This window comes from Stegostoma tigrinum, chromosome 26, assembly GCF_030684315.1.
Source record: "Stegostoma tigrinum isolate sSteTig4 chromosome 26, sSteTig4.hap1, whole genome shotgun sequence".
Taxonomy (NCBI): Eukaryota; Metazoa; Chordata; class Chondrichthyes; order Orectolobiformes; family Stegostomatidae; genus Stegostoma; species Stegostoma tigrinum.
This window is the reverse complement of record NC_081379.1, coordinates 38,092,501-38,106,087: the sequence shown is the minus strand read 5'-3', so window position 1 is coordinate 38,106,087 and position 13,587 is coordinate 38,092,501. Positions and strand designations below refer to the sequence as shown.

At 45.7% G+C, this 13,587-nt stretch overlaps 1 protein-coding gene across 4 annotated transcripts in view; it reads left to right on the top strand.

The window, feature by feature from the left end:
• Positions 1–13,587, top strand: part of hnf1a (HNF1 homeobox a) — a 184,253-nt gene that overhangs the window by 76,561 nt on the left and 94,105 nt on the right. For all 4 annotated transcript variants that reach the window (XM_059655102.1, XM_048556610.2, XM_048556609.2 and 1 more), the window contains exon 4: positions 6,700–6,935. In XM_059655102.1, the coding sequence (XP_059511085.1) occupies positions 6,700–6,935 (236 nt within the window). The remainder of the gene's footprint in view (positions 1–6,699; positions 6,936–13,587) is intronic.

Below are 13,587 nucleotides of genomic sequence, written 5' to 3'. Positions count from 1 at the left end.
CTCTCACTGAGGAAAGATATGAAGTGCTTGCGACAATCCTCTTCCTGCATCAGTGAGAGCATTTGGAGGAAGTAGACTCCTTGCTTTTCAGTCTGAGGGGAATTGTGCTGCCCGTTTAGGATGAGGGGTGTGCACATGAAAGATTTCAGAGCACACCGCTAGCTGCCAGTCTTCAAGCTGGAGTTGCAGACTCCCTTGTTTGTCATGAAGGTGAAGCAGAGGCAGCGGAGAGGGAAATCCCAGGAGGGTCCTCAACAGAAACAATAACTGGGCCAGGACCTTATGTGATTGTCTCTCCTACCCCCGTCTCAGCCAGATGCTGTGGCTGAGGTGGACATAGAATCCCTACAGTATGGAAGCAGGCCCCGACCCACCCCATCCCGGTAACCCTGCATTTCCCATGGCTAACCCACCTAAGTATGCACGTCCCTGGACACTATATGGGCAATTCAGCATGGCCAATCCACCTGACCTTTGGAAGTGTGGAGTGTGGGAGGAAACCGGAGCACCCGGAGGAAACCCACAAGGGCACAGGGAGGCGTGCAAACTCCACACAGCCAGTCGCCTGAGGGTGGGATCGAACCCGGGTCCCTGTCACGTGAGGCAGCATTGCAGAGACCATCACATCAGGGAATTCCTGCTTGACCGAGCTGTAAGCAAAGTGTGTTCCTCCTCTGCCAGTCAGCTGGCCCAGCCACCATGTGGAACCTCGGTAGGCGGGTTCCTGTCCAAGCAGGACTACCCACTGGTCATGTGACTGTGACTGATAACTCCCCTCCACACGGGGTTGCTGCTTCTCCAATGACAGCCATGCTGTAACAGGAACATCATGGAGCACCCTGATGGCACCTGAGGCTCTGCTACCTACACCCAGCCAGAGGGCTGCCTTCCAGTGCGTGGTGGATCGTGTTTCCCACTTTACTGGGTCTATTATGTTTAGTTTTCATTTATTCATTCACAAGACAAGGGCGTCGTTAATTAGACAGCATTAATTGCCCATCTCTAATTGCCCAGAGGGCAGTTGAGAGTCAGCCATATTGCTGTGGGTCTGGAGTCACACATAGGCCGGACCAGGTAAGAATGGCAGTTTCCTTCCTTAGTGAATCAAATGGGACTTTTCCCCCCAACAATCAATACATGGTCATCATTAGACTGTTAATTCCAGAGTTTTCTTTATTGAATTCACCTTCCACCATCTGCTGTGGCAGGATTCGAACTCAGGTCCTCAGAACATTATCTGGGTCTCTGGATTGACATTTCCAGCGATAATGCCATTAGGCCATCGCCTACCCTCTGATCATCATGAGGGGCACAGCCCTTTTCAGCAGGCCTTCGATGGCAAGCTGAGGAGGAAAAAAATAAGAAGAGGCATTGAGGACGTTGTCGCTCCCTCATCAGCCTCCATCCCCCTCAAAGAAACCCCGAGATCACAGGTGCTGAACACTTTTTCCCTCCAACCCTCCCAACTTTCCGTTGTTTTCTCTTTTTGATTTCTGACCCGGTGATTGTCGAGAGATGGTGCTGTGGTTCCAGGTGATCAGCTCGGTGGGGAACTTGAAACTGACAGTTTTCCCCTGTCCCCGTGGCCCTGTGTGGTCGGGGTCACAGGTTGGGAAAGTGCTGTCGGAAGAACCTTGCTGCGGTGCATTTACAGGGCAGAGTGGACAGTGCTGCTCCACAATGCGACAGTCCTGTATTGGACCCAGGAGGGATCTCGCAAAATCAGCCCCCCATTTCCAGTTGGATGAGGGCAGGCTCTCACATTCTACATCAAGGCCCGTGACAGTGCGGAGTAGATTCCTCTGTGCGCCTTTGATAATGACAGCCAACTCACTGTGGCAGGCCTGCCAAGGCACCAATAATTTCCATGATCCCAGCTATCAGCATCGTCCTGCATGCTGCCTCTCCTGGAGCGTCACCCTCTGATAGTTGGCTAACCTCCTGTCCTTGCCCCTCGCTTTGTTTCTGTCCACTCATTCCTAGTGACTCACCACAGGCTGAGTTTATTTATTTTTGTCATTCGTTCACTGGATGTGGACATCGCTGGCGGTTTGGAATTGCCCGTTCCTGATTGTTAATTGCAAATCCCTGGAGTCATGTGTAAGGAAGACATTTGCCTTCCTAAACCACATCGATGAATCAGGTGGGTTTTATGACAATTGACCTGTCATCTCCCATGGTGGGATTTGAACTCATGTCCTGATATCATGAGCCTGCGCTTCCACATTGCTCATCCGGTGACATTGCTACTACGCCACCTCTGTCCAAGGACACATGGTGCCTTCAGACGACCCTGTAAGGTGCAGATACTGCCTGAATTGGTTGCTGTGAACATCGGATCATGATGTGGGGCTTCTTCCTGAGAGGTATGCGTTTTCTCCAGGCCTTTCCTGTCAGGCCTCACTGGCTGGTCCTTGGGTATTGGGAAATGTAAAAGTACAAGGAGATGGTTTGGGCTGAGAGGGGGAGGGTGGGGAGGGCTGGCTGTGTGGAGATCCAGGGGTGCAAGGACCCATGATCTGCGGCTTGTGTTTCATCCTAGGCTGCAGGTGGTAGTGAAGTGGGATTTGAGAAGGTGAGCGAGGTAGGAAGATATTATCCTGGATGACTTCAGTGATACTGGTTGCTATGGTATCTGTGGGAATTCAGCATCAAGGTGCTGAGGGTATGCCCCCTGCTGGTTCTTTGCTGCTTCTTCCTCATATGTGCGACTGTGTCCTGGAGGAGAGATGGAAGATGATCAGTGGGTGTCTTGCCATGTTTGTGTGAAGTGCCTATTGGAAATGAATGGCTGAAAGTATATGGAAGATGCGGGTGTGAGGCTAGCAGCCAGGCTAAATGTGAGAGTGTAGGGAGCAGCCTGAGAATGTTAGATATGTTTAGATTGCTCAGATTAATTGATGGCTAAGTAATGAGTGTGTGAAGTTGATGTGATGTGCTGCTTGGGAGATGGCATTTGTGGATGCATTGACCGCGATCATTTGTGTAAGGTCTTTAAATGTCTTCCAGCCATTTACCCAAGTATTTAGGGTGAGACACCTCTCATGGTCCTCGGTAGCTTTCTGCTCTGGTTGTAAATCTGGACAACTCCCTGGCACCTGGGTAAAGGTGACCTCTCCCTGCTTTCTACCGCTGCCCTCATAACATGTCCAGGGGCTCCACCTTAGAATCTGGGAGGCCTCACTCTGACCTGCTACTCCACTGCCCTAACATTATTTTTTGATAAGGAAGTCTTTCTGAGCCACTTTGAGCATCTGCAACAAACAGCATGCACCTTCCCTGTAAGGCCTATTGTCTCGCATAGGCCTTGCCCCCCCCCCCCCCCCCCCCACCCCCACCACCCACTTCCCCCCGAGCTTACAGTCATTCAGCATTGTGGAAAACCGTGATCTGTGATCCTCAATCAAGATGAGCAGACAGTGCAAATTTTACATTGCTGCTTGTCTCACCAACATGGCACAATTCCACAGTCACTAACTCATCAGTTCATTGATTGACTGAACCTCTGTGTTCAAGGAGGGTTTTAAGGCTGGAGGAGTTCATAGAAATGGGAAGGATTTGAAAACAAGAATGTGATTCTTAAATTGGAGGTGTGGGGATCTGGAAACCAGTGTAAGTTGGTGAGCTCAGAGTAGTGCTCTGGGTCAGCATGACTGAAACAACACTGACTGAAACAGTAACTTTTAATTACAGCATTTTGCTGGCCCTGGGTAAATAAAATGCCCTATTTTTAGCCTAATATCAGAAAATAAACTAATGCAATGCTTTCAGTACCCAATGTTAACACCCTGTTAACCTGTTTATAAATAATGTAGCTCAAAAACAAGCTGATAGCTTTTATCGGAGCTTCACATGTAGACAGGGTATAGTGTTTTTAGTGAATTTATGGATCCGGTTCCTGGATTTTCGTTTTAAAGGCTCTGCGAATGATGAGAGATGGAGTGAACTGATTTTCTTTAGAACATTGTGCACTGTCACAGCTACTGTGGTGGAATTTGTCACAGTCTTTAAAATGTGAACAAAGTTTTCGGGGCAGGTTGTTGGAAGCGAATTGGGCTTAGTGGGATGGAGTGCCTGTAGCGGGCCTGTAGGTGCTTGGGAGGCACTTGTGCCATTTCTGAAGCCTCGATTTCACCTCTGCATCCCCTTTTTGCCAGTCATGAGCGATTGGGAAACATGACCTGCTTGAAGCGGGCATCAGGCTGGAAGTGGCCGGTGCGGTGACACCATAAGATTAAATACGCAGCTAGAAATACAATTCCAGGTTAATAAGTAGCAAGTGTAAATTGTGTCTGGGACCTAACTTTTTGGTTGCACAACTCCCTGGAGGTTATACTGCTGCTAGATCCAGCAACCCCCTTACCCCATTTCCAGTAGTTTTAGAAGAGGAGAAGATAGTAAAAGCAAGAAAATAAAGGACCCAATATTTTTTATATACCCTGTCCCTAGATATCTAAAGGCGCTGCAGAAGGAATGACCACCTGGATAGCAGCTGCTCTCCCATCTTTTCTCCCTATCAGAAACTCAGGACAGACACAAATGCCACGTGTATAAGCCAACAAATGAAGATTTAATTCATTAGTTCAGAGGATTCGCCTCAGCTAATAACCAGGTCTTGCCATTTACAATTGTCACCAAGTAGTTTCTGTCAGCTAGAATTGTATCCAGTCTGGTATATAGTGAGAGCCAAATATACAAACGTTCATAGGAATGAGCTCTCTGATTATAGTTATACAGGGAACTGCTTAGTGTTCCACTTATTGTTGTGTGCATTCTAAATCTGAAACAACTGCATCTGCAAGTGACACTTATGGGGGTATGTATAGTGTACATTTGCAGAAATAATGCTACAGGCTCTGTCAGGTTTCCTTAACTGTGCACGTGTAATCTGTCACACTGACTGGATTTGTCTCATGCCTGTTATGATTCTTCAGTCATCAAATCTGGGCATATCTTCAGTCTTCATCACATCTCCTCCCACCCAAAGCTGCCCCACCCAGGCGAACAGCCTCTTGTCCCGTTTCTGGTGTTTTCACCAGAAAAAATGACCAAAGCGCTCAAATAAATTAAGATTCTTTTAAATGTTGGAAAGATCAAAGTCCAAATTGACCCAAACAGCCCAAACAGCGTCCACCTCAATATGTCTGCCTGGCCCCTCTCCTGATCTCTCTCACAAGGTGGTCGACACTTTCGCACCCTGTATGACCCCAAAATGAGGTCTTGAGCTTGTCATCACCATCACCACCACGAAGACAGCCTATTTCCGCCAATCTCTCCCCCACAACACCTCACCCTCATTTGTTATTAAATGCCTCACCAGTACCTTTGTTGCTTTTGGCCTCAATGGTCTCCCACCCAATGAACTTGAAACCATCTGAACCTCTAAACCTTGCTTCCGATGGAGTCCCGTTCACCAGTCACCCCCGTAACTGCTAAACTACACTGGGTCAGGCACTGCATTGCTTTTAAAATTATCGAGCGTGTTTTCAAATCATCTCATAGCCTCTATTCTCCCTCTTCTTCCAGCCCTACACTTCCTTCTGCGCACACCTGGTTTTTTTAAATAGGATCCCTACTGTGTGGAAACAGGCCCTTCGGCCCAACAAGCCCATGCTGACTCTCTCAGCATCCCACCCAGACCCATCCCCCTAATCTACACATCCCTGAACACTACGTGCAGTTTAACATGGCCAATCCACCTAGCATGCACACCTTTGGACTGTGGGGAGGAAACCCACGCAGACGCGGGCATAATATGCAAACTTCCCACGGACAGTCACCTGAGGCTGGAATCAAACCCAGGACCCTGGCACTGTCAGGCAGCAGTGCCAACCACTGAGTCACTATGCCACCTAATTTAATCACTGCACCATTGGCAGATATATCTTCCGTTATTTCGGCACTCACCTCTGGATGTCCTCCTGAATTTGCCACCCCCAGTTCTTATCTCTCTTTCTTCTTTTTAAGACACTCCTAAAAATCTACTTTATTAACCAAGTCAATCAGAATATTGCCTTACATTGCTTAGTGTCAAATTTTGAAATTGTGCTATTATTACTGGTGCTCCGTCAGTGCAAATTTGTTGTCACCTGTGCTACTGTGGGCTGTCATCAGAAAAGTTAACTGTTGCAACCTGTAACAGAACTGGCTCAGAGTAGGGTTTCATCTTGTTTTTAAGATGATGAGTTTTATTTTTAAAGCACTTATTGGGTGAAGATAAAAGTTTTGGTTGATTTTTAGCCTGACAAAGAGAATGAACATTTATGACAATATATAGATGGACAAAACCTTCTTTGATCCACAATTGACAATTTTTAAAATGTGAATTCTTTATATGAATTTGGGTAACTTTGGAAATGTGTGACTCAGCTGGAAAGGAGTCTACTTTGTGAAAATGTTGCCTGTTAACTGATTGAATTAGAGCTTTTTTGTCACATATACTGCATTCCCACCATGCCAAATTGCCCATAGTGTCTAGCCTAGCTGGGTGAGCCATGGGATATGTGAGGTCACAGGAATAGGGTGTGGGGTGTATGGTCTTGGGAGGTTAGGTACAGACTCGATGGGCCAAATGGCCTGCTTGTACACTGTAGAGATTCTGTGAAGTTGCCAATTATGCACTGATTTTTAGGGGAAAAAGAATTAATGAATTGAATTTAAATTGACTTCCTACACATTTCATGTCTATGTTTGTTGCAGAGCAGAGTGTATACAGCGAGGGGTTTCTCCATCACAAGCCCATGGCCTGGGCTCTAATCTTGTGACTGAGGTGCGGGTGTACAACTGGTTTGCAAACCGTAGGAAAGAAGAGGCCTTTCGGCACAAATTAGCAATGGATGCATACGGCACTCAGCAACCCCATACAGTAACCCCTGTGACACCCCATAATAACTCGCCCATGCAGCCAAGTGCCTTGTCACCCAGCAAGTTACAAGGTAAGGCTCAAACTGTTCACTATTTCTCATTTTACAGCATAAAAATAGAACACTGTACAAGATGCTCATTGTGGGAAATTCAACTTAAATAAGGCTGAGCACACTGGACCTCAGATTGAGTTGCTTTGAAGTTAAAAAGTAAAAGAACATGGTTTTGATACATCACATTAGTCGCCATCAACAACAAAAACAGGAATTGCTGGAAAGAGCAGAACTAATGTGAACCTTCTGAAGAACTATTAATTAATAGTTTATTAATTAATTTATTTATTATTAGTTTAATTAATTAATTAATGACTTGGATGAGGGGATTGAAGGATGGGTCAGCAAGTTTGCAGACGACACAAAGGTCGGAGGTGTCGTTGATAGTGTAGAGGGCTGTTGTAGGCTGCAGCGGGACATTGACAGGATGCAGAGATGGGCTGAGAGGTGGCAGATGGAGTTCAACCTGGATAAATGCGAGGTGATGCATTTTGGAAGGTCGAATTTGAAAGCTGAGTACAGGATTAAGGATAGGATTCTTGGCAGCGTGGAGGAACAGAGGGATCTTGGTGTGCAGATACATAGATCCCTTAAAATGGCCACCCAAGTGGACAGGGTTGTTAAGAAAGCATATGGTGTTTTGGCTTTCATTAACAGGGGGATTGAGTTTAAGAGTCGTGAGATCTCGTTGCAGCTCTATAAAACTTTGGTTAGACCGCACTTGGAATACTGTGTCCAGTTCTGGGCGCCCTATTATAGGAAAGATGTGGATGCTTTGGAGAGGGTTCAGAGGAGGTTTACCAGGATGCTGCCTGGACTGGAGGGCTTATCTTATGAAGAGAGGTTGACTGAGCTCGGTCTCTTTTCATTGGAGAAAAGGAGGAGGAGAGGGGACCTAATTGAGGTATACAAGATAATGAGAGGCATAGATAGAGTTGATAGCCAGAGACTATTTCCCAGGGCAGAAATGGCTAGCACGAGGGGTCATAGTTTTAAGCTGGTTGGTGGAAAGTATCGAGGGGATGTCAGAGGCAGGTTCTTTACGCAGAGAGTTGTGAGAGCATGGAATGCGTTGCCAGCAGCAGTTATGGAAGCAAGGTCATTGGGGTCATTTAAGAGACTGCTGGACATGTATATGGTCACAGAAATTTGAGGGTGCATACATGAGGATCAATGGTCGGCACAACATTGTGGGCTGAAGGGCCTGTTCTGTGCTGTACTGTTCTATGTTCTATGTTCTAACTGTTTTGTTATGTGAACTGTTACAAGGCTACAGTATCACAGTCTTGCACACACAGTCTGGTTGCTGTAGGATTGCTAATATTACTGTCCATTAGAAATGTGACTGACTGACTGCAGAGCTTCATCACACTGTGACTGAAGGTGAGTCTGGGACGTTTAAACTGGAATGTCACATGTTGTAATGACACGTAACCGTGCAAGGTAACTGTACAACTATAAACGTTTCCTCTTTGATCTGAAATCTGTGCTATAACACAACATTCCTAATTACCTCTTCATGCATGGGTCTGGTCTCCGAAAATCCGAAGTTAAAAGATTTGGACCAATGCCTATTTTGAAAGAGCTACATGTCGAACAGAAGAATATAAACCAAGATTCTCTGTACCAGACTGGAGAAGTGCACAGTTCTCAACCATGACTAGGCAGCTCACTTACTTTTGGAAATCAGCTTGTCATCCGTTATAGCTTGTCATCTGTTACCAGCATTTCAGTGCTGACAAGCTGTTGTGCACTGATTTGACAACCAATTAATAACCGTTATGCTTTTAATGCTTTTTATCAACTACTTAATGAGCACTAAATGTTTGAAGTAGTTCAGTAAGTGATGGGCAGACAGCGTTTTAGCTATTGTAACGTTCAATATATTGGCTGGGGAATGTGCTACGTCAGCTACAGACCTGGCTGGTCTGCATTTTCCCCACTTTTAAAGTTGGATAAGAGTGGGATGTTTCCCACTGGCTCTCTGACCTCTTTTCCTGGAATTTTCCACAAGAACAGGGGCAGAGTGGGCAGATTCCCATTCAGCATTAATGGCAAAAACAGATCACCCCGTAATTTTGATCATTAATGCCTGGCACTACTTTGTGGTAGGGACAATATGAAAAGTGAGCAGTAGGCAGTGGGTTGGTTTGCTAACCCTCTTTTGTACATCCACCCTGACTGAGGCATAATATGAAGCAGGCACAGTGTCATTTCCTTTGCATTATTGTCTAACATCCAGATTACCACACTACCAGCTTTGTGAAGGCAGTCAAATTTAAAACATATCTTCTTTGGATAGCATTCTTGACCAGGGAGAGTTACAGCCTCCAGGCTCTGATTCAGTGAAGTTTCTGATCTACTCAGTGCTTATGTTTTAATTGGCCTCCCTTACTGCGTTTGTAGAGCAAGACTCTTTTTTCTTTTCCCTTTTGCATCTAAGCTGCCAAAGGCTCTGTTTTGAGAAATCAATGAGCATTTTGTGAATGGGTGAACGAGGTTGAGAGAGAGGAAACAAATGGCATGGGGAGAAACAGGAAGGTGATGGAGGGCTGCAGCCTGCTATTCTAGGAAGGGGCGAAGGGGCAGTAATATCAGGGACAGGATTTCCCCTGGCACCAGACTTCAGAACTGCTGGTCCTCTGATTGGGCCCGGCAACATCTCCAACCCACCCATTCTCTTTCACTGGATGGTGAGTCAGAGACGACCAATTAGACCACACCCAGTAATATTACTGAGCAAGTTGCGGATGAGGGACCCTCCCATTTGGTCCCATGTTGGGTTCCTGGTGGCCACGGTAAAATTCACCCAGGCCTTCCATCAGTGCACTGGGCCTAAAACGGTGTAAGTTTGTCCCAGCAGTGTGCTTTACCCAATGTGGCCATGCTCATTTCATTTCCTGTAAAATAAAAAAAAAACTGGATGTGGTTGGTATTGGAGAATCCAACAGACAATTATTGAAGTTATTATGCACAAATATTACATTTCTCACCCAAATAAATGGCTGGGTCAATTTGAAGCCATTGGGTTACAGTCAGAGGAACATGCCTCCATCGAGTGTCATGCATCAAGTGATCTGAGGTACAGTGGAGTCTGCGATCTTTATACCCTCAAGTCACATGCTGTGATACAGTGAGGATGTCATGGACAATTCTTAAAGGCATACTGACGTACTAAGCATGAGGCATGACTCATCACTCCAGATTAATTTTACTTCTGATCAAGAAGACCAGTTGCCGTATTCTGATGGTAAAATCATGGGCTCACAAAACTATCAGTTTCTAGAACCTGGCCTGGCGAGCACTTCAAACTTTTTAGTGACTGACGTTTGGGGATACTGATTGTGGAGTGGTAAATCTTGAACAGCTTTCCTGCGGGAACCCAGAAATACTGAGGCCAGTTTTAGAATTCCTGCCACTACTTTAGCTGGTTTCAGTGAACAAAACAGACTGGGAATTGAATTTAAGGACCTGTTTTCTGCAGTCTATGGCTCAGAATGTCCTGAAATAGCACATTTTTCCAAAATATATAATGCTGAGCTGTGCTGAAATGTCCTGCAAATCTCATTAGCAAACAGCTCAATATAAAAACCTCGGTTAAACAACTGAAGTCCAAGGAAAGCACTGAACTGATGTTGTCTCTTATCTTGAAGTTTCTCTCTCTATATATGAGAGGTAAACCTTAAAACTCCTTGATCCATCGTTTATGTACCTTCAGATGCGAGTGGCTTGGCAATGAGTTGGTGCTGCACCATTTTACAGGCAGAGAATGAGAATCAGTATTATAGGCCACATACACACATACCCTTTTTGTGTGGTAGGCGTATCACTAACCATAATGGTCAAGTCTAAATTATAAGCGTCCAAAGGTCATATCTGAAATGGGTTTTAGACCTCTGCAAATGAAAACTTGAAGCCTGCGTGAGGTCTCCTTGTATGAGAATGGGAAACCCAGTTTGTGTCAGCAGTCACCCTGCGCCATTCTATTCACTCCTGGGACGTCTAAGAAAATGCAGTTGTGGAAATGTTTCACGTTTCAAATGCAAATCTTTCAGCTGCCGTTAAAAAGTCTTCATAAATGCATTTAGATTTCAGTGGGAGTAGCAGATTGTTTCAAAGGAACCTGACCATATTTTTCCAACAGCATGATAAAACACATATGGGGAATTCTGTTTTGTACAATGGAGCATGGGACTTTTATAGTTATTTTAAACAGCGTGGTTGGGTATGTTATGGGAGACCTCTGGGTCAGGTGGGATTTGAACCCAGGCCTCTGGTCTAGAGGCAGGGATATTACCACTGCACTTCAAGACACGCAAGAGTGGAGTACATGATTCATAGTCAACCTACTCAGATAGTATTGCACGCTTCTGGACAAGGTGGGTCTTGAACCCAAGCTTCCTGGCTCCGAAACAGTGATGCTACAAGAGCCCGAAACTGACTGTCCTGCTTCAATCCAAAGATATTTTCGAATCAATCAAGCTGTCAGGAGATAAGTTAGCTCCGTAGAGAAGCAAAACCTGACATTTGAAATTGGGATCGCAAGGTGCTGAGCCAGCATCCATGGAAACAGAAACAAAACTCATGCTTCAAGTCACAGACCTTGTTGAGTTGGAAATGTACCAGGTTTTAAATGGGTGGAGGGGAGGAGGGAAACTGAAAGGGAGGCATCTGAAAGGGCAGAAAGCTAGAGTGAGTATGTAACAAAATGGGCTACGGTCAGAGGTGACAGTGGGTGGTGATGGGTCTCGTAAAGAAACAAAATCTGGGTCTGGACGAGGTCTAATTGAGAAATACAACTTTAGTTATCACACGCTAAAACGGGAGCAGTGGTAGAGATCGGAAATTGTTGAGCTTAACATTTGAGTTTGGGAGGTTTCAAAGTTCCTAACTGAGAGATGAGCATCCATTGGGCTTTAGTGGAGGCTGAAGACCGAGAGATCATGGTGAGATTAGGTTAGAGAATTAAAAGGCTGTGAGCCATGTTTGGGAACTGAGCGGAGGTGTACCCCAAAGCAGTATGTGTGACTTATCCCAGTTCTGCTGCATACACAAATGGCTGGTACTGAAGTGAAGCGCTTTGCTGAGAAGGTAATTACCACGTCAGGCCTACAGCACAGAAACAGCCCACACGGCTTGACTAGTCTACACAGAAGCTCCCACCCTGGTTCCTTATCTCACCCTCCAGCATATCCTTCTAAACAAAAACAAATGACTGCAGATGATAGAAATCTGCAACAAAGTGCTGGAAAAACTCAGCAGGGTCTGGCAGCAGAGTTAATGTTTCAAATAGGCCTCTATCCATATCCGTCTATTCCTCACTCACCTAAATAATGATGTAAAGGCTCAGTGGTTAGCACTGCTGCCTCACTGTGCCAGGGTCCTGGGTTCCATTCTAGCTTTGGGTGACTGGCTGTGCGTAGTTTGCACATTCTCCCTGCATCTGCGTGGGATACTCTTCAGAGAGTTGGTGTGGGCTGATGGGCCTCCATCTGCACTGTAGTGGTTCTGTGAGCTTTTCCATAGATATGTCTAGCTCCAGTGCTCCTTATGGTAGCAATGCTTGTCAAATTTTGATGACAGTTGTGGGTCTCTCCTTAATTCCCAATTGAATTTACCGTGCTTATTTATATTAATGAGGTTTAATTTGTGCCCTGCACCCTCTCAAGTGAAAGTTTTATTTTCGGCTCCTTTCTCGCTGACTAAATGACCTCCTTCAATGACTCACCAAGATGGTGGCAGTGTCAAGAAAGATAGAACAGGACAGTGGACAGAACAGCCTCTTGACAGAAATGGGAAGGAGGACAGAGAAACATACAGCCTGGAGCAAGGTTAAAACAGAATAGAATCCCTACAGTGTGGAAACAGGCCCTTCGGCCCAACAAGTCCACCCCGACCCTTGGAGCATCCCACGCAGACCCACCCCCACTAAGCTACACATCCCTGAACACTACAGGTAATTTAGCGTGGCCAATCCACCTACCCTGCATATCTGTGGACTGTGGGAGGAAACCAGAGCCCCTGGAGGAAACCCACGCAGATACGGGGGAGAACGTGCAAACTCCACACAGACAGTCACCCGAGGCTGGAATTGAGCCAGGGTTCATTGTGCTGTGAGGCAGCTGTGCTAACCACTGAGCCACCGTGCCGCCCGATAAATGGGTGAGTAAACTTAAGCAAAAAGAAACAAGAGAAGGGAATGCCAAAAGAGTGTAGTGGCACGCAAAATTAACCTTAAGTTGGAAATAGAATGTGCGCCATCATTGGGTTCTATTCTGTGCACTGTTGAAGCTCTACAGCATTTCCATGCATGGAAATACCAATGTTCATATCACACAATACCGTGCCCACATTTCTCAGTATTTCTGTGCTCCGGGAACTTTGTTAAAATGTCATCCAGATAATTAAAAGCTTATTAGTCTACCTTTTATCATTCCTGTAACCTCCCTTGCAGGCACCTACACCAATATTGGCGCTGCTTCAGATATTACAATAGTTCATATCTGTGGGATGATGTTGTTAATCGTAGTTGGCCATTTTCATTAATACCGCTGTGCTTCTCTGCCCAGCTTTGTCCTCCTTGCCATTTGACAAGTTCCATATCATTTTCCCAAACTTTCTGGAAATAAGTCACTTGCTGAATTTTACTTCACATTACTACAAAGTGTGG